This window comes from Hyperolius riggenbachi, chromosome 5, assembly GCF_040937935.1.
Source record: "Hyperolius riggenbachi isolate aHypRig1 chromosome 5, aHypRig1.pri, whole genome shotgun sequence".
Lineage (NCBI taxonomy): Eukaryota > Metazoa > Chordata > Amphibia > Anura > Hyperoliidae > Hyperolius > Hyperolius riggenbachi.
The window spans coordinates 368,282,400-368,304,315 of record NC_090650.1 but is presented as its reverse complement, the minus strand read 5'-3'; the positions used below and the strand labels follow the sequence as shown (position 1 = coordinate 368,304,315).

General features: G+C 43.8%; 1 protein-coding gene across 3 annotated transcripts in view; it reads right to left on the bottom strand.

Moving 5' to 3' along the window:
- ZC2HC1A (zinc finger C2HC-type containing 1A) overlaps positions 1-21,916 on the bottom strand; it is a 141,085-nt gene that overhangs the window by 79,548 nt on the left and 39,621 nt on the right. For 2 of the 3 annotated variants that reach the window (XM_068234843.1, XM_068234840.1), the window contains exons 2-3: positions 12,600-12,667; positions 3,455-3,571 (exon numbers count right to left, since the gene is read on the bottom strand). In XM_068234843.1, the coding sequence (XP_068090944.1) occupies positions 3,455-3,571; positions 12,600-12,667 (185 nt within the window). The other variant, XM_068234841.1, reaches the window with a different exon arrangement.

The following is a 21,916-nucleotide window of genomic DNA, read 5'->3' as shown; positions in this document are numbered from 1 at the left end:
AAATTCGTCTCTTAACTGCCAACGTTTAGGAATTTTACAAGACAACTGAAGTGAGAAGGATATGTAGACTACTATATTTATTTCCTTTAGACTAAAACTAGTCCTTGGTAAGAGTACTTGTAAAAGGTACAAACCGGAACAAAGAACATCTATCAGGCCCTAGGCAATGTAAGTGTGGGTACATGTAAGAATGATGTGCAGGTACTCTGCAGGGGAATGAGGAGATTGTAAACAGACAACACCTCTGTATTCAATGTGCACAGCATTCTCAGTGGATTCCCTGCAGCTCTGTGGGGAGTGCATATGTAGAGTATAGTACTACTGTGTAACAAAGTAAACCTGAGACAGATGAAATTAAAGTTTTATACATACTTGGGGCTTTCTCCAGCCGCCTTCAGGATAATCAGTCCCTCGTTGTCCTCCTCCACCACCTGGATCTTCTGCTATGAGTCCAGGTACTTGAGCCAGTCGGGCGTAGTGCGCATGCACACACTCCGCCGCCAGGAGCATACGACACCTGTGCAGCACTATTGCGCAGGTGCAGAATGTTCCTGGCTGTGGGAGCGGCATGCGGCCGGACAGCGCTGACTGGCTGAATTACCAGGACTCATAGCAGAAGATCCGGGTGGTGGAGGACAGCGAGGGACTGATTAGCCTGAAGGGGGCTGGAATAAGCCTAAGGTATGTATAAAACTTTACTTTTCATCCGTCTCAGTTACCCTTTAATTTGTAGTCACCAAACCAAATTTTAACAACATATCAAATTATTTGATTTCATCAGCAAAGGGAGTGCGTACATTTGCATAAATCCGCATCAATGCAGAATTATTTCCATCTCGTTGACCATCTCTATTAGTGACACAGCTACACATCAGGCTTTATTCTTACAGCATAGATGTTATTTAGTATATATAAGAGATTCCTGTGTACACATCATATATACAGTCGCAATCAGATATGTATATCTGACCTTAAAAATACGGGGACTGCTTTATTGAAGCAGCACAAGTAACTAATTTTGATTGGTTTATTTCATTTTTGTGGACTAAGCACAGCTATTACTGTATATATATATATATACTGTATATATACATTATTTTTAATGACTGTTATCTGAGAAATAGAACATTTTATCATATTTTCTATTTTAATTACAGTTACAAATTCATTAGGAGTCGGAGTCGGTGCATTTTTTCCCGACTCCGACTCCAGGCACCCAAAATTGCCCGACTCCACGACTCCGACTCCACAGCCCTGATTTTTACTTCTTGGGAGTTGAAATGTAGTGAAATGTATGTGAAGTATTTTTTGTCTGATTAAAGAGAACCCGAAGTGGGTTCTAAGAATCCTAATAGCAGACAGAGGCTGGCTGTGCATATAATCATCAGCCTCTGTTGCTATATATCGTCCCTCCAGGGCCCCCCTGCGCTCTGCCCCCCCATAAATCACAGTCGCACTGTCGACACGCAGCGTGTCACCAGCCGACAATTGCCTATCAATCTCCGCCGCTCTCCCGCCTCCTCCATAGCTCCGGTCCCGCCCGCGTCCCTTCCCTCCCCGCTGATTGGAGGGAAGGGACGTGGGCAGGGACCGGAGCTATGGAGGAGGCGGGGAGCGGCGGGGATTGATATCCAATTGTAAACAGTCGGCTGGTGACACGCTGCGTGTTGACAGCGCGGCTGTGATTTATGGGGGGCAGAGCGCAGGGGGGCCCTGGAGGGAAGATATTTAGCAACAGAGGCTGGTGATTATATGCACAGCCAGCCTCTGTCTGCTATTAGGATTCTTAGAACCCACCTCGGGTTCTCTAAGATTTTTTGGAAATTATAAAAAAAAACTGACAAAGTATTTCTTGGGTACCCCCTTAGTACTGTCTGTTCTGTGGAGTCGGTCCAAAAATCCACCGACTCCGACTCCGACTCCTCAGTTTAGGATTCCACCGACTCCGACTCCGACTCCACGACTCCGACTCCTCTAATTTGCATATTACAATTTTGTTGATTAAAAGTATGTAACATGAAATTCGTCTCTTAACTGCCAACGCTTAGGAATTTTACAAGACAACTGAAGTGAGAAGGATATGTAGACTACTATATTTATTCCCTTTAGACTAAAACTAGTCCTTGGTAAGAGTACTTGTAAAAGGTACAAACCGGAACAAAGAACACCTATCAGGCCCTAGGCAATGTAAGTGTGGGTACATGTAAGAATGATGTGCAGGTACTCTGCAGGGGAATGACGAGATTGTAAACAGACAACACCTCTGTGTTCAATGTGCACAGCATTCTCAGTGGATTCCCTGCAGCTCTGTGGGGAGTGCATATGTAGAGTATAGTACTACTGTGTAACAAAGTAAACCTGAGACAGATGAAATTAAAGTTTTATACATACCTGGGGCTTCCTCCAGCCGCCTTCAGGATAATCAGTCCCTCGTTGTCCTCCTCCGCCACCTGGATCTTCTGCTATGAGTCCAGGTACTTGAGCCAGTCAGGCGTAGTGCGCATGCACACACTCCGCCGCCAGGAGCATACTACACCTGTGCAGCACTATTGCGCAGGTGCAGAATGTTCCTGGCTGTGGGAGCGGCATGCGGCCGGACAGCGCTGACTGGCTGAATTACCAGGACTCATATCAGAAGATCCGGGTGGTGAAGGACAGCGAGGGACTGATTAGCCTGAAGGGGGCTGGAGGAAGCCCCAGGTATGTATAAAACTTTACTTTTCATCCGTCTCAGGTACCCTTTAATTTGTAGTCACCAAACCAAATTTTAACAACATATCAAATTATTTGATTTCATCAGCAAAGGGAGTGCATACATTTGCATAAATCAGCATCAATGCAGAATTATTTCCATCTCGTTGACCATCTCTATTAGTGACACAGCTACACATCAGGCTTTATTCTTACAGCATAGATGTTATTTAGTATATATAAGAGATTCCTGTGTACACATATATACAGTCACAACCAGATATGTATATCTGACCTTAAAAATATGAGGACTGCTTTATTGAAGCAGCACAAGTAACTAATTTTGATTGGTTTGTTTCATTTTTGTGGACTAAGCACAGCTATTACTGTATATATACTGTATATATACATTATTTTTAATGACTATTATCTGAGAAATAGAACATTTTATCATATTTTCTATTTTAATTACAGTTACAAATTCATTAGGAGTCGGAGTCGGAGTCGGTGCATTTTTTCCCGACTCCGACTCCAGGCACCCAAAATTGCCCGACTCCACGACTCCGACTCCACGACTCCGACTCCGACTCCACAGCCCTGATACCTGCAATGGTGCAGTTAAAACCTGCATGTGAGTTGACATGCAGAATTATTCTGCGGCGAAACTGAGTACTGTGAATTTGCCCTAAGGCTGTCAAGAAATGGCTCTATTAGACTTCAGTGTGTGTGACCGGCTTTGGATTAAAGTCTCCCATCTACTTACCCGTGCTTTCACTGGCTTGAGAGTGGAGATCTCGGTTCCCTCTGCTCGCTGTCTGCTGGAGTCAAATGCTTTTCTTTTTTTAACAGTCGATTTTTGGCAAATTGGAAAATGTTTTTTCTGCCCAAAAAAAGAAAAGTTTCCACTATTACAATGATAAAAAATGATTTTAATGGTAAAGTTATTATTTTTCAGACAGTAAAATAGTAAATGCTAGGTGCTGAACTGGCTGGCATTAAAAGAAAGAAAAAAATACATAGAAATGCCAAAAATAAAATTATGCAACTGGTCTGTTCCACTTATGAGAAGTGTTTAAGAGACAATCTTGTTATGCCAGACCTTAAAGTCATACTAAGTTGAATTCACGAAACGCCAAGCATAATCTTACCGGTGCTAAGGTGCAGGGATGCTCTCCGGATGAATTCCGAATGGATTTAATTCAGAATTCATCCTGATAATTAGAGCACGAGTGGGAGGGTGTTAAGAGGTGAGTGGGAGGGTGTTAAGAGGTGGGGGGGGGGGGGGGAACATGGGTAAAACTTACCCAGCAGCCATCTTCTTTAATGCTTCACACGGCACGTCCCAGGCCGCGTCAAGTCACTACCACGCTTCCTCCTTCAACCAGGAAGGAGGAAGCAGTGGTAGTCACCTGCCCCTCCCACTCACCCGCTCAGGTGCTCTAATTATCAGGATGATAATCCATATGGAATTCATCCGGATAGCATCCCTGCTAATGTAAGCAATGTAAAGTGCGCACCTCGAGTTATGTATACGTGTGCATTGCTATTTGTGTACATAAACCAAGTTGTGCTACATGCGTAATGCGTGTTATGTTGCTTGTGTAAACACTGGTAAAATTTGACACACACTTTGCTCTCTCGCCATCACAAAGTGGCACTTCATCAGGACAGTATCTGATGAAGCGCCACTTTGTGATGGCAAGAAATAGCTGTTGACCCTCTCTCTACCTGTTCCTCTCTCCTATTATGCGGTATGTGTACCATTGCACAGTTTTAATCATTTTGGAATAAAGGTTGAATTTGTAGCTTTGTGTGCTTATACTTTCTTCTTCCATGGATATAGTTCATCTGATAAGCTGCACTCCGCTGTGTTGATTGGTTACTGTCTTGTGCACTAGCCAACGTCTACTGGATATATGGAAGTCCTCTCTTTAGTTGCTGCTACCTGTGCATCTTCCATCCGACTGTGTCTTCCCTCTGTTGCCTTGCTTTGGGTCCTGGTTTTCACTGCCAATATAGGATGAGTGGGACCTGGGGTCGGGATGCTACATTGCATTCCAGTAGGGATACCACCAGCTACAGCAGGTTTCTCAAGGGAAGCTCACCATACAGCGGTGGGACCAAAATAATGCCTGTGATTCCTTTGGATGGCTGTATGCAAGATATATTACAACAAATCTATGTTGGTTCCCTCAACACTGCCCTTAGAATACGATACGGGCATCAGACTTTGACTGTACTCAGTATTAGATGGTGAGCTCCTCTGAGGGACAAGTGATGACATAACCATAAACTCTGTAAAGCACTGCAGAAAATGTCAGCGATATATAAATGCGCAATAATACTAAATGTACATAAGCCAAAGCTTGTTCTATAATGAATTTGTTAACAAATGGTATCCTCATTTCAAAGTTCCTACTTAAAGTGAACCTCCGGACTAAAAATCTACTCATCAGCATTGAAAAGGCTTGGTGTTTCTTTAACAGTTTCACAGCATCAGAACTTTGCTTTTCTTACCCAAGCCTCAATTTTAGCTGCACAGAAGAAAACTGCCTGGGCATTTTTCACCGGATGTTGTGCAAAGCATGATGGGATTTCTGATGTTGTTCTCCTTCTGCTGTTTTGGCGCAAATTTGTTTTATTTTTATTTATTTTTTTTATTTTGAATTTGAGATTTGAAGCCTAGTGCACGCAGGTGGAAGGGGTGATCAGGACACAGGACAGCTGGAACTGTGTCTAATGCTCCCTGTCACCTCCTTTCAACCAAAAAGATTGGTTGATGGCTGCCCCCATGAAAAAGATGGCTGCCGCCATGAAATGGCAAACATTTGCCTTTTCTTTTAAAACAGGGTGAGTAAGAGATTATATTACCTATCTATTTTAATTAACATAACTAATGTGACTTAATGACAGTATGTGTGTTTAGGCTGAAGTTCCCCTTTAAGGCACATGGTGGAATTGTGGTTAGCACTCTCACAGTGCTCTAAGACCCAGCTCTATATATACGCCTATATAGGCTAACAAATGGAGCATCTTGTAAGGCCCCCTTCACCAATTGTGTGTTGCTGGTCACATTTTCAGTGACACACAAGGACATGCGAAGTGCATAGACTGCCCTGTCTGAGATTCTCAACCATGCATTGATTCAGTGCGGTAACAATGCACGGATGCATTGTACAGCAAAAGAGAGCAACGCAAGTGCCGTGCATTGCTACACCTCCCCCCCCCCCCCCCACGTTATAAGCAGCGTACAAAGTTGATTAGTATGGATATCTCCATTCAGTCACAGTGGAGAACTCCTCAGCTGCTTATGCGCTGTCAGCCTTTTTGCAAATGCTAGGTTAGCTTGTTCATTTAGGCTTGAGCTAATAGGAAGGCACAGTGCTCTACATCTAGTAGATTTAATATATTTCACCAGTAGGTGGTGCTGCAAGAAAACTCTATAACTTTGGATCATGGTCTGTCTCAGTGCTCCTGAGTTCTGCAGAAGGGAGGCATCTTCTCCACCAAACTATATAAAAGAAGTCACAAAGAAAATAAATAAAGGATTCATCATGACCTGCAATTCATTTAAGGGAAGGATCTAGTATAATAAAAGCTCAATTTAAGTGCACTTGAAGTAAAATATACAACGAATAGGGCCTAAAAATAAGAGCATTAATAAATTATGCTGTGTGAAATCAGGGGGAATGGTAAAGTGCACTTCAGCAGTTCTGATGCAGTTATTCCAAGATGATGCATTCATCTATATTTAAATAAGGCTTTAGGATTCTAATAATAGAAGCATTCTTGATTTTGCAACTAACAAATAGGGCACAAGCACACAGTGCTTCAGACACAAGGGATTGCACAATTATTTGTTTCCTAGTGATCAAACAAAGCCAATTCTAACACATAAGACTGTACTGCACACAACTATAGAAAAAAAAAATCTCCTTTAGGACTGAACCTCGGCTCCTCTTGTTCAGTTAGGCCTGGTTCACATTAGCTCTTAGCTGCAGATCCGTGGTCCGTTCTGCTGAGCGGACAAAAAAATGCAGCAGGACCCAATTTTCCTGACCGTTTCACTCAGCGGAACAAAATAGGAACCAATGAAAATGGATGTTTTACAGTACACTGGCTGTAAACAGTACACTGGCTGTAAAAACTGACCGTTTTCCCAGATCCAGATGGCCGGATCTGTACGGCCCGATCCACAAAAAAATAAATAAATAAATAAATAAATTTAAAAAAAAAAAAAAAAAACAGATGTGAACCAGGCCTTAGGGCTGGCTCACGCTGCAAGAGGTTTTTTTTAAGCGCTTAAAGGGGCACTATGGCGAAAAATTGTAAAATTTAAAATATGTGCAAACATATACAAATAAGTATGTTTTTTCCAGAGTAAAATGAGCCATACATTACTTTTCTCCTATGTTGCTGTCACTTACAGTAGGTAGTAGAAGTCTTACAGAAGTGACAGGTTTTGGACTAGTCCATCTCTTCATGGGGGATTCTCAGGGATTTATTTATTTTCAAAAGCGCTTAGTGAATGGCAGTTGTTCTGTCCAACTGCCCAAAAACTGTGTAGCAAGCAGGGAAGCTGCCCAGCATCATTGTTTAATTTTTTTGAAAGAATAAAAGCCTTGCTGAGAATCCCCTATGAAGAATCCCCTATGAAGAATCTCCTATGAAGAGATGGACTAGTCCAAAACCTGTTGCTTCTGTCAGATTTCTACTACCTACTGTAAGTGACAGCAACATAGGAGAAAAGTAATTTATGGCTCATTTTACTCTGGGAAAACGTACTTCTTTTTTGTCTAGGTTTGCACATATATTAAATTTTACAGTTTTTCGCCATAGTGCCCCTTTAAGACTTTGAAATCTCCTGCAAATATAATGCTATGTGTGTGTTCTCACTTGTGATTTTTTAAAAATACCCCATAGCATTGCATAAGCAAGAGATTTTCAAATCACTAGCGCTTAAAGCAGACCTGAACTCAGAACTTCCTCTCTGCTCTAAAAGATAGGCAACAGCATAATAACCTTTAAAGAAAAACATGTCTTTGTTACAGCTGATCCTACAGAAAAACTGCAGTTTCTATTTCCTGCTTTTAGGGCTGGAACCCACAGGAGCGCTTTTGGCAGCGTCTTGGCAGCGCTGCGATACGCTAGCACTTTGCCAAAACGCTGGGCTAATGTTAATAGATGGGGCAACTTCCACAGGAGCGTTTGCGTTTCCCAGAAACGCAAACGCAGGACATGCAGCATTTTGGGAGCGTTAGCGCTTCAATGTAAAGTATTGAAACGCTAGCGGAAACGCTCAGCAAAACCTAAACTGAGCGGTTTTGCTAGCGTTTTGCGGTTCAGCACACTGTAACAAAATTAAAAATAATTCACAGGACCAATCAGGATAAAAACGCAAAACGCAAAACGCTACACAACCGCTGAGCAAAAAAATACACTGTTGCAAAAAGCGACCGAAAACGCGCATGAATCCGCTTGCAAACCGCTCAGACAAAACGCTAGCGGTTGCGTTTCGCGTTTGCTGATTTCAGTGGGTTCCAGGCCTTATGGAAGCAGACATATTGTTAACATCCAGTGCCTTCAAATGAGCTTATCTGCTGTTGCAGTCAGGTGACACCAGGGAGAGATCAAATTACAACTTGTGATTAGCCACAGATGAGGAGGAATTAGACAGGCTAAACTCTCTAAATGCATGCAGGGTGAATTTCTCTATGTTTTCCTTCTGTCCTGTGCAAGAGTTCAGGTCCACTTAAAAAAAGCTCTTGCTGTGTGAACCAGCCCTAAGCCAGCACCTATTCAGCAAGGAGACCCCGGACTAGTCTCCCTAACACTGCTACTGCTCACTGAGCGCATTCTAGTGGCTGCAGCTCTGGCGCTTTGAGTCCACCAGGAGAAAAGCGCAGTATAAATGTTGTTATTTGTCTTGTCTGAAGTTAGACATAAACTTAAAGTAATTGTTGTGAGATGCTTCCATCATTGTACTCGACCGGTTCCCAGTTATATTGGAGATTTTTTTTTCATCCTGGAGGATAGTCCTGTGCAGTGCTAGCAGAGGTGGCAGTGGAAAAAATAGCATAGACAGGCTTTGGAAAGGCCCGCCAAGCTTCTAGCATTCATTTCCACAGACATTTATGGTAACCAAAACGCTGGTTAAACATGATGAACGTATAAAAAAACAGCTGGAAGCTTAACTTTAAAAGAGCAGCTATGCCATTGGGAAAACTGTAGAAATCAAAAAGGCAGAGGGCAGGCACCATCAGTGATAAAGTCCAGCTTGTTTGCAAACAGACATCAGTGTAACGGCAAATAGTATTGTTATCCATGCTGTTTAAAGGGACCCTAAACTGAGGATAGGAATTTTTCCTTTTAAAAAACTACCAGCTGTCTGACTCTCCTGTGTCTCTAATACTTTCAGCCACAGCCACTCAACAAGCATTCAGATCAGGTGCTCTGACTGAATTCAGATTGGATTATCTGCATGCTTGTTTCAGGTGTGTGATTCAGCCAGTACTGCAGTTAAAGAGAGCAGCAGGACTGCAGGGCAACTGGTATTGTTTAAAAGGAAACACCCATATCCCTCTCAGTTTAGGTTCCCTTTAAGAGTCTCCCATTGTCTTCTGCTGCCCATCACTTCCGCAACCTTGCCAAAGGACTTGAACGCGACCGAGCGTACAGAGAGGACACAACATATCCGTCATGCAGTTCCCTCTGTACCCTCACACCCACCTCCAAATCGCTGTACATAAACACATGCACTTTGGTGGTTGAACAGCATGGATGACAATGCGGTACTTATCCGTTAGCCGGGCGCATCCGGCAGGTGGCGCTGTTGATGTTAATTCCAATCATAATTACTTCACGTCAACCTGTGAATGTAAACCGCCGGATGCGCCCGGCTTAAACAGATCAAGCCGCCGGCTTGCTTCGTGAGTGTCTCGCTCTCCTCCCCCTCTTGCCCTCTCTCGTATGAGCCTTGGGGAGGGGACATGCGTGTCCCACCAGAGTCGTTCGTCGCGGCATTGCGACGAACGACTCTGGGGGGACACGCATGTCCCCTCCCCAGTGTTCTATAGGAGAGAGGGAAAGAGGGGGGAGAAGAGCGAGACACGAAGCAAGCCGGCTGCTTGATCTGTTTAAGCCGGGCGCATTCGGCGGTTTACATTCACAGGTTGACGTGAAGTAATTATGATTGGAATTAACATCAACAGCGCCACCTGCCGGATGCGCCCGGCTAACGGATAAGTACCGACAATGCTGTTTGGTTGCAATAAAGTTGCATTTCATCATGGATGGCGCTCGCCCTCTGCTTCTTTGATTTCTACTATTAAATGTCTTCTTTCCTTTGACTGAAGGAGCACACCATGGCAGGCGAGCCTAAATGGTATTAGTTTCCTACAGTGACTCACACATACTTATAATGGTGCTCAGGGCCGGTTCTTAGATGAGGCAAGGTGGCCCCCTCCCTCTGCAGCGTCGAGCGGCACCTATGGGAGCACGCTCAATCAATAGCTCCATGTGTTCCAGCGCTGCTGTCACGCTCCAGCAGCGCCCCTAAGGTCCTCCCCATGGTTACAGCACTCACAAGCAGAGTGAAACACTAACCATGGAGAGAACACTGGGGGCGTTGCTGAAGAGGGACGTCAGCGCTGGAATGCATGGAGCTGATGAGTGAGTGTCCTCTCATAGGTGCCGCTCGCAGCTGCAGAGGGAGCGAGCCCCCGCCGCTATGAATGGAAGGGAGGGAAGGAGATAGAAAGGAGCACTTTGGGCGGCCAGTGAGCCTCTCCCAGGGTGGGGTGCACGCATCCTCACTCCGCTAGGCAGCAAAAAGTCTGGCGCTTGACCGAGTTCTTGACGTTTTGTTTACTATACCCAAAGTTCTACTATATTAGAGGACAGGAGTGCACAAAGTATCACATCCAAACAGCCTTTTTCATTTTTTGGACCTAACGTCCACAGAGAATAATTGTTTTGTGAGTTCACAGGAATAACACACTAACACCTGAGGCTTGGGGCTTGATTCACTAAACCATGATAACTTAAACCATCCTTACACCCAGATGCTCAAAACAGCTACAGACCTGTCTCTAACCTCCCCTTTCTGGGAAAAGTTATTGAAAAGGCTGTCTACCTCCAACTTAAAGCCAGGCTCTCCAGAAACAACATCCTTGACCCTCTTCAATCTGGCTTCAGGAAATATCACAGCTGTGAAACAGCCCTCACCCAGATTTGCAATGATCTGCTCATTGCAAGAGACAAGGGTCAATGTTCCATCCTGATTTCGCTCGACCTCTCAGCGGCTTTTGACACAGTCGACCATGAAATCTTGCTCTACAGGCTACAAGAGTACTGTGGCATAGATGGCATTGTTCTCCAGTGGTTCAACTCCTTCCTGGCTGGCAGAACACAAAGGGTAGCCTTAGGGCCCTTCCTCTCCAACCCTGTACCACTAAAATACGGTGTACCTCAGGGCACAATATTATCCCTTTCACTTTTCACCATATACATGCTGCCACTTGGAGAAATCATACAAAAAACATGGCCTGACATATCATTGCTATGCTGATGACACCCAGCTATATTTGTCATTCAAACCTGGCATCACAGACCCTACTCCACAAATAAACTCATGCTTAGCTGAGCTTCAGGAGTGGATGAATATTAATTGGTTAAAACGTAATGCTGACAAAACTGAGGTTCTTGTTATCGAGGGCCAGGGCTCAACAGCAAAGCAGCCCCAGTCTCAACCAACACCGCTAAGGATAGGGAGCTCAGACCTGAAAAACTCAGACTGTGTGCGCAGCCTGTGAGTACTAATTGATGGGAAATTGAGCTTCAGGAATCAAATCTCAGCTGTTGTGAAACATTCCTTCTTTCACCTAAGGAATATTGCAAGGATTAAACACCCAATTCCTTCAGAGGATCTTCCAACCCTAGTTCATGCCTTCGTCACATCAAGGTTAGACTACTGCAACGCCCTCTACACAGGCCTGCATAAGAAAGACTTACGCCGCCTGCAATTAGTACAGAATGCCGCCGCAAGGCTGTTAACAAGCCAAGCCCGCCATTGCCACATAACACCAACCCTGAGCTCACTCCACTGGCTACCGATAAAATGGAGAATTCTGTTTAAGATTGGCTTACTGACATTCAAATCATTGCACAATCTGGGCCCTGGATACCTGAAGGACTTGTTGCAACTGCATCACACCCCCCACAATCTTAGATCAAAAGGACGTAACACCTTGGTCACCCCCAGAGTCCACCTCAAAACCTTTGGAGACAGAGCCTTTTGTCATGCTGCCCCTACACTTTGGAACTCCCTGCCACACCCAATCAGGACAGCTCCATCCCTGGAAGCATTTAAGTCTAAACTGAAAACCTACCTCTTTAGTCTGGCATTCATGAACATCTGACTATCTCCTCTGTAACACAACCCATCCTGCAACCCTGTATTAATCTGAGACACAGCTATACGCTTTGAGTCCTATTGGAGAAAAGCGCTTTACAAATGTTATTGTATTATGAAAAGAGATCACACCTTATCAAAGTTAACACGCCTCAGAGTAGCATAGCTAGCACTACAAACTTATGCCTGCTAATTGGCAATGGTGCTCGTCCTGCCCTGAGCCCCTGCGGGTACGTAGAGCTCGCTATGCTACTCTGATAAGGCGTGTCAACTTTGATAAGGTGTGATATCTTTTCATAAGGTGTGATAACTTTGATAAGGTGTCATATTTGAGTTATCACAGTTTAGTGAATCAAGCCCTTCCTCCTCAAAACCTCTGCATGTGCAGAGAATGGGTGCAACCTCACCAATAGCCTTTGGGTGGTAAAAGGCGATCTACATTTCCATAGTGGTTGGACAGCTTCAAGTCTCCTGCTCAGCATTACATCATACTCACCAGAGCAGGAGGAAGGAAAGTTCGGCCACAAATTTTGCAGGGCCTGAGGTCATCCATAGACAGATTTTCTGTGAAAAAAGAAACATTTTTCAAATTCACTGAATTGCAAACATTGTATAATATTAATCTTGGAGCACGCATGAACATCACGTTAACACTCTGCATTGTAATATTATTTTGGATTAGGAGACTGTGAGGTCGTAACACAAGACAGGACTTGTTGTTTTCCCCTGAATTCCCGAAAGTAGTGCTGTAACCTCCTTAAAATAGCATCAGCATTGGGTACACCCTTCTGTTTCATAACTGAGAACAGACTTCACACCTTGTCTGTAAGTGAAAACAATTAGAGAGAAACTCCATCTGTGTGGAGGGAATAAAAAAAAAAAAAATACTTCCAGTTCAAATGTAGCACTGTAAGAAATAATACTACATTAGTGCCCCAGTTATCCAGAACTCAACTAACCAGCAGTCTCAACCAACCAGAACAAAATCGCTGGCAGTACTCACAGTGGTGAAGGCCAATTTCTTAAGTTGTTGTGTGCTCTGCTGTGCTTAACCACTTCAGCCTACAGCTTCGAAAATCTTATGCATCCGAGCAATGTTAACCTCCCATTCATTCGCTAATAACTTTATCGCTACTTATCACAATTAATTGATCTATATCTCGTTTTTTCCGCCACTAATTAGGCTTTCTTTAGGTAGTACATTTTGCTAAGAGCCACTTCACTGTAAATACATTTTAACAGGAAGATTAAGATAGAAATGGAAAAAAATCATTATTTCTCAGTTTTTGGCCATTATAGTTTAAAATTAATACATGCTACAGTAATTAAAACCCATGCATTTTATGTGCCCATTTGTCCCGCTTATTACACCATTTAAATTACATCCCTATCACAATTTATGGCGCCGATATTTTATTTAGAAATAAAGGTGCATTTTTTCAATTTGCGTCCATCACTATTTACAAGCTTATAATTTTAAAAAATTTAATAAGATACTCTTTTGACATGTATATTTAAAAAGTTCAGACCCTTAGGTAACTATTTATGAAGGTTTTTTTTTTTTTAATTGTAATTTTTTTTATTTTTTTTTTAATACAAAAATGTATTTGGGTAATTTTAGTTTGGGAGGTAAATAGCCAATTTTAGATGTAATGTAATGTATTTTTTTATTCAATACAGGTATGTGGGTGCAGTTTACTATTTGGCCACAAGATGGCCACATTCAAAAAATTCCTAGATGCGAACGATGTCGCATCTAGGAACTAAAAAGAAGAGAAGAAGTTTCCTGGGGGCAGAAATACCACGCTCTCAGATGAGAAAGCGTCGGTATTTCTGCCGGGGACTTAGATCGGTGAATGGGAATTATATTGCCATTCACTGATCGGGGGGGCAGCGGGAGCGCGCGCGGGCGCGCGCCCGATCGCGCGCACCACACGGCTGCAGCACCACTGCCTATCTGGACGGATATATGCGTCCAGATATGGCGAAGTGGTTAAAGGATACCCGAAGTGACGTGACATGATGAGATAGACATAGGTATGTACAGTGCATAGCACACAAATAACTATGCTGTGTTCCTTTTTAAATATCAGGTATGTAAGTGGCTGACTCAGTCCCAACAGGAAGTGACTACAGTGTGAACCTCACTAATAAGAAATTCCCCTTTTTATCTTTTTCCTGCTCTCAGAAGCCATTTTCTGCTAGGAATGTGTTTTAAAGTTGGAATTTCTTATCAGTGAGGGTCACACTGTAGTCACTTCCTGTCAGAGTCAGGACTGAGTCAGTCACTTACATACCTGATATTTAACTCTTTCAGAAAGAGAAATAAAAAAAGGAACACAGCATAGTTATTTGTGTGCTTGGCACTGTACATACCCATGTTTATCTCATCAGGCCACATCGGGTATCCTTTAAAGGCTGGATTCTCTGGCTCTCCCAGGTCAGGCTTGTAACAACAATCCTTATGGTGCTGCAGCTCCAGCCAGAGAGAGAGAGTTTGTAACAAAATGACACCTGTGACAGAAGTTTGTGGTGAAGTATTTTTTTTTGTGTGTGTGTGTGTGTGTGTACACGTTTATACTTACCGGGGCTTCCTCCAGCCCGCTGCACGCCATGGGCTCCCGTGTCATCCTCCCAGGCTGCTCCTTTGCTCCCATGTCCGGCCTGGTTAAAGCTGCAGTTGGCCTTAGTCACACCCCACTGCGCATGTGCGGCCAGGACTTGGGTGCCATGCATGGACAGCAGTCCCGGACTACCGGGCTGGACAGTAAAAAAATAAATTAAATAAAATCGGATGGGACCAGGAGGATGCGAAGGAGCCCACAGCCTACAGAGAACTGGAGGAATCTCCAGGTAAGTATAAATGCTTGTACAGCAAAGTCCCAGTTATCCAAACTTTTTCCCACAATCCTTCAGGGCAAGGTGAGACGTCGCCCCTCCCAGACGCAGGAACAGACAGCACTTCCCCTATAAAACATTGTAACAGTTAGTCCACCCTCAGTGCTGTTTGTTCCTGCGTCCAGGCAGGTCGGCATCTCCCCTAAGGATTGAGCCTGTGTGCTGGGCTGCAGGTTTTAATTCTATGGGCGGCTGAGATGGTGGTACCGAGGCCATCTAGCCTTCGCTTCACGCTGGACACCCGAGTGAAGTTTGCCTACCTTTCTGCTCCTAACTGTAGGAGGGCAAGTGTGGAAGGCATGGCGTTCTTTTCCCGCTCTAAATGAGGTTGGTTCCGGAGGGCAGGTAAGCCGCTGGCGTGCTGTTGCTGGCTGAGCGTGGGGAGGTGCATGGCGCATGATGGACGCTGGTCCAAGTTGGCTCCCCTGTGGCGCGTATCTTCCGGCGGGTATGCCGGAAGACGCGCTTTAGCCTGTCGGGCCTTCTCTCCGTCACTTCCGGTCCCGCCTCCGTGAGTTCTAGGCGGAAGGATAAGAGAACGCTGTGCGTGGCTGGCGGGCATTAGTTACTCTGCAGAGGAGAGACTGCTGTCTTGGCTGCTGGATGTCTCCAGGATGTCGGCGCCGGATAAGGCAGAGAGTAACCCAGCCGCTCAGAAGGTGAGAGTATGGGATCTCTTTCTGAGCCATACGCTAAGGTGCATTTGAATGGTGCTTATATCTGCTGTTTTTTCTCTATATATTTTTCAGACTAAACAGAATGATGCAGGAGATAAGGCGAGGCCTCCTCCTACCTATAAGCGATGCCCTATGTGTAGCGTTAAGATGCCATTGCCATACTCCAAAACTTTGTGTCAACAGTGTATGGAGAGAGTTTTAGGAGAGCAGTCAGGTCCCTCTGTACAGGAGACTTTGCAGGCTTTTAGGGAAGAGATTAACTCTTCATTGGCTTCATTTAAATCCTCTTTAACAGTAGCATGTGCTTCTACTTCTCAGGTTGCTACTGTGTCTGTTCCTGCTTTGAATCCTATCTCAGAAAGTGAGAATCAGGATCAAGGGGAGACAGGGGTTAGTTCGGCTGAGGCCACATACACACATCAGACCATAGTCTTTTGAAAATGAAAGATCACAGACCAATCTTACCACCCTTCTTGTAGTATGAGAGCCATACTCTACACAGTCTTTTCTATGGAGCTGAACTCCACATCAGAAAAAAATCTTTGCAAGATGCTGCAGACACAGATGCTGTACAGACACAAAAGATCAGTATCTGCAAAAGATCTGTTCCTGCCAAAAATCAATTCCTGCAAATTGCAATGATAGTCTATGAGATCTGCAGATCATCATACACACATGATTTAACTGACATTCATCTGCAGATCCGCAGATCTAAAAATCCATCCTGGTGGATCTGATCTGCAGATGAATGTCAGTTAAATCATGTGTGTATGATGATCTGCAGATCTCATAGACTATCATTGCAATTTGCAGGAATGGATTTTTGGCAGGAACAGATCTTTTGCAGATACTGATCTTTTGTGTCTGTACAGCATCTGTGTGTGCAGCATCTTGCAAAGATTTTTTTCTGATGGGGAGTTCAGCTCCATAGAAAATACTGTGAAGGTATGGCTCTCATACTACATGAAGGGTGGTAACATTGGTCTGTGATCTTTCATTTTCCAAAGACTATAGTCTGATGTGTGTATGTGGCCTTAAGGCTCATACACACATCAGACTATAGTCTTTGGAAAATGAAAGATCACAGACCAATCTTACCACCCTTCATGTAGTATGAGAGCCATACTCTACACAGTCTTTTCTATGGAGCTGAACTCCACATCAGAAAAAAATCTTTGCAAGATGCTGCACACACAGATGCTGTACAGACACAAAAGATCAGTATCTGCAAAAGATCTGCTCCTGCCAAAAATCCATTCCTGCAAATTGCAATGATAGTCTATGAGATCTGCAGATCATCATACACACATGATTTAACTGACATTCATCTGCAGATCAAGCAATCATCTGCAGATCTGAAAATCCATCCTGGTGGATCTGATCTGCAGATGAATGTCAGTTAAATCATGTGTGTATGATCATCTGCAGATCTCATAGACTATCATTGCAATTTGCAGGAATGGATTTTTGGCAGGAACAGATCTTTTGCAGATACTGATCTTTTGTGTCTGTACAGCATCTGTGTGTGCAGCATCTTGCAAAGATTTTTTTCTGATGTGGAGTTCAGCTCCATAGAAAAGACTGTGTAGAGTATGGCTCTCATACTACATGAAGGGTGGTAAGATTGGTCTGTGATCTTTCATTTTCAAAAGACTATGGTCTGATGTGTGTATGTGGCCTTAGTCTGACTCTAGAGAGATTGAAATTGATACATCTTCTAGATTCAAATTTCGTGTGGAAGATACTGAAGCCTTGATTGCAGCTATTAATGATATGCTGGAATTGAATAAGGATGCAGTGTCTGGGTTGTCCATACATGATCAATTATATAAGGGGATGGAGGAGAAAGAAGGTCTTACTTTTCCTGTCCACAATGCTATTAAGCAGTTGATTCTTAGAGAGTGGAAAGATCCTGAGAAAAGGCTGCTTATTTCCAAAACAGTAAAACGCAGATTTCCTTTTACTGTTGAGGATTCGGCTCTTTGGGACAAATGTCCAAAATTGGACGCTCCTTTTTATCAAGTTTCCAAACCAGGTGATTTGGCATTTGAGGATTTAGGGGATCTTAAAGATCCGGTAGATAAGAGAATTGATGCTTATCTCAAGAGATCTTGGGAGGCAACGGCAGCCTCCTTTAGGCCTGCGGTAGCCTCTACATGTGTAGACAGAACACTAGAATTATGGGTCAATCAACTGAAAGCTAGCATTCTGGCGGGTGCTTCAGTTGAGCAGTTATTGGAATCCATCACGGTTATAAATAAGGAGGCTAACTATTTGGCAGATGCCTCGGCGGAAGCGGTTAGGTTTACCGCTAGGTCAACGGCTCTGGTGAATGTGGCACGCAGGGCTCTGTGGTTAAAAACTTGGGATGGTAATTTAGCATCCAAAAACAGACTGTGTGGAGTTCCTTTTTCTGGAGATTTGCTGTTTGGTCCAGATTTGGATTTGGCTCTAGAAAGGACTTCGAATAAAAGAAAGACCTTTCCTAAGAAGCAAAAGACGGCAAATAAACGTTTTTTTCGTAAACCAAAAGCTGATCAAAAATAACCTGCTAGGGAGCAGAAAGGAGTCAAAAGATGGTTCTCTGACAAATCCAGAAGGGGGGGGGGGGTTTAGGTCTAAGCCCTCTGAATCTCAAACGAAGCCACAATGACTCGTTTGTGGCGGTGGGGGGAAGACTAAAATACTTTGCCCACAAATGGTCGATGATGGCAAAAAGTCCATTCATTCGGCAGACAGTCAAATTCAGTTATCAGATAGAGTTTGCTTTACCCCCTCCGTCAAGATTCATTGTGTCAAGACATCCAAAGGATCCGGCTCTTTTTCCCGAGATCCTGCAAATATTAAAAAGTATGCTGGATCAAAATATGGTTTGCAATGTTCCAAAGGAGGAACAAAAAGAAGGTTTCTATTTAACAATATTTCTAGTAAAGAAACAATCGGGAAGATTCCGATTGATTCTAAACTTAAAGAGTCTAAATCCATTCATGAGAAAGAAAAAGTTTCGTATGGAAACGATTTTTACAGTAAGAGATCTGTTATTTCCCGGGGTTTTTATGGCATCTCTAGACCTCAGAGATGCCTATTGGCACGTCCCAATTCACAAGAGGTCACAGAAATTCTTAAGATTCGCCCTCCAAATAGACGGGCAGGTAAGGCACTTTCAGTTCCTATGCCTCCCGTTTGGGATCACTTCTGCACCAAGGATATTTACAAAAATCCTAGGCGAAGCTCTAATGCCATTAAGAGAAGAGTCGGTCCTTGTAGTGCCTTATCTGGACGACCTACTGATACTGGGAAATTCGGAGGCACAAGTAAAGCATCATTTGCAGAGAGTATCAACTCATTTACAATCCTTGGGCTGGATTATAAATCGAGAAAAATCATGTCTAGATCCAAGCCAAAATATGGTGTTTCTGGGTATTTTGATAGATTCTTTAAGTCAAAAGTTGTTTCTTCCATAGGAAAAAGTGGAAAAGGTAAAGTTGGCAGTTCAAAAATTGCAGGAGGAGTTACGACCTACGCTAAGATTGGTCTCCCGAGTGTTGGGGTTGATGTCCTCAACAATGGTGGCGGTGCCATGGGCATTGTCTCATATAAGGAGACTCCAGCGCATATTCCTGGAGAATTGGGACGGTCAGCCTCAAAGTTTGGAGATTCGTGTGAGAATTCCAGCATCAGTCTCCCTGTCCCTTCAATGGTGGTTGGAAGAAGTCAATTTGTTGAAGGGAAGACTGTGGAAAGAGCCGGTAGATCAGATTTTAACCACGGATGCAAGTTCGTGGGGTTGGGGAGCGCATGTGGGGCATTTGGCCTTCCAGGGCAAATGGTCAAAAACAGAGTCCCAAATGTCCTCTAATTGGAGAGAATTGAGAGCTGTGAAATTGGCCTTGATTCAAGCGAAGACCATTCTGGGTCAATCACACGTCCTGGTTCAGTCAGACAATATAACAACGGTGGCGTTCTTAAACAAACAGGGAGGCACGAGATCCCTGTTATTGCAGGAAGAAGCGGAAGAGATTTTATTTTGGGCAGAAAGGAATGTGTTGTCCTTGAGAGCAGTCCATCTCAAGGGCACATTGAACATAGACGCAGACAAATTAAGCAGAAATGCAATTCGGACTTCAGAATGGTCCTTAAACAAGAAAATATTTTTACAGATTGCGGAGAAATGGGGAACACCATCAGTGGTTCTGTTGGCAACACAAGAGAATGCTCAGGTACAAAGGTATTATTCTTTGAACCCGAGAGACGATGCGATTGGAGTAAATGCGTTCAATCACCAATGGAATTTTCATTTGATGTATGTGTTTCCACCTCTAAATATGATCCCGGCTGTCCTCATGAAATGGAGGGATCTGAGAGGATGCATGATTCTGATTGCGCCTCGCTGGCCCAGGAGGAGCTGGTTTGCAATGATGAAGTCATTTACAATCGAGGAGCCTTGGATGCTTCCTCTCATACCGGATCTGCTAGTTCAGGGGAACCTGTGGCATCCGCATCCAGAGCGCCTGAATCTGGCAGCTTGGATCCTGAATTAGACTGGTTAAGGGGATTAGGAGTGTCCAATAAAGCAGCTCTGACATTGATCGAAAGTCGTAAAGATGTTACGAGAAAGATCTATTTAAAATACTGGAAGACTTTTCACCTTTGGTTGCGAAAGTCAAAGTTTAATAATCTATCTATCCCAGCAGTCTTGGATTTTCTCCAGGATGGATGGGATAAGAAGTTATCGGTCAGTACATTAAAAGTTCAGATGGCAGCCCTTTCGGCTCTGTCGGGTCTTCCGATTTCTTCATCTCCTCTAATTTTAAGATTCATGAAGGCTGTATCAAGGAAATCTCCGGTTTTTAGACCATATGTATCTCCATGGGATTTATCCATAGTGTTGCAGGGATTGTCTAGAGGGCCGTTTGAGCCATTGACAGAATGTTCCCTTAAGAATCTCACGCTTAAAGTAGTGTTCTTAATTGCAATAACTTCAGCAAGAAGGGTAAGCGAATTGCAGGCTTTATCAGTTAAATCCATATTTTCAGGACTTTCAGGATAGGTTGGTGCTACAGACTGACCCGAAATTCTGTCCAAAGGTGATGTCTAAATTTCATAGATCACAAGATATAGTCTTACCTACATTTTGTGTAGATCCAAGTTGTGAGAAGGAAAGAGTATTTCACACATTGGATGTTAGAAGGTCAGTATTGGAATATTTAGCCAGGACGGCTAGGTTTAGGAAATCAGATTCATTATTTTTATTATTTGCAGGCAAGAATGCAGGGCAGGCTGCATCTAAATCTACAATTGCAAATTGGATCAGGTCAGCTATTATTGAGTCTTATAGAGTAATGAAAGTAGATCTTCCAGCTTCTTTTAAGGCTCATTCTACAAGGGCCATGGCAGCTTCATGGGCAAATAGGGCAGGAGCTTCTCCTGAGCAAATCTGTAAGGCGGCGACGTGGTCGACCTTTTCTACATTCATTCGCCATTATCGAGTGGATGCATTATCGGCTCACGACCAAGCGTTTGGAAGGAAGATTCTCCAAGCAGTGGTCCCACCCTGAGGTTGTATTACTTGTTAATCGTCTCACCTTGCCCTGAAGGATTGTGGGAAAAAAGCAGAGTTAGTACCTGCTAACGATGTTTTGAACAATCCTTCAGGGCAACGATCCCACCCGGGTGTTTTGTCTTTGTCGGATAATGGCACTTTGTGTGGGTTAGTTGGTTGTTCACCTGTCGGTACTTGTCTAAACGCACTGAGGGTGGACTAACTGTTACAATGTTTTATAGGGGAAGTGCTGTCTGTTCCTGCGTCTGGGAGGGGCGACGTCTCACCTTGCCCTGAAGGATTGTTCAAAACATCGTTAGCAGGTACTAACTCTGCTTTTCAACTAACCGACATGCGACGTCTTGCAGCCTTCGTGCAGCACCCAGCGGGCTCAGATGGGTGCACAACTGCGGTGTGTGGCCTGTGCTGACCGGCGGAGTTTAGGGCACCAGAACTTCTGTGCCTATAGCTGTAAATCCAGCCCTGGTCTCAGATCAATATGAGGTTGCAGGCTAGTCTGATTTAATCCCTCATGTCCGATATTACTCCCGATCAATTCTGCGCTTGATTTCTCATATAAGTGAACGGAAAAAGATAAGAAAAATGAGCGAAGATAAGAGAATCGAGCGCAGAATCAAGTGCAGGATCGAGCGGAAAAAATGATCGGGTCGGAAATTCGTACCGTGTGTACCCAGC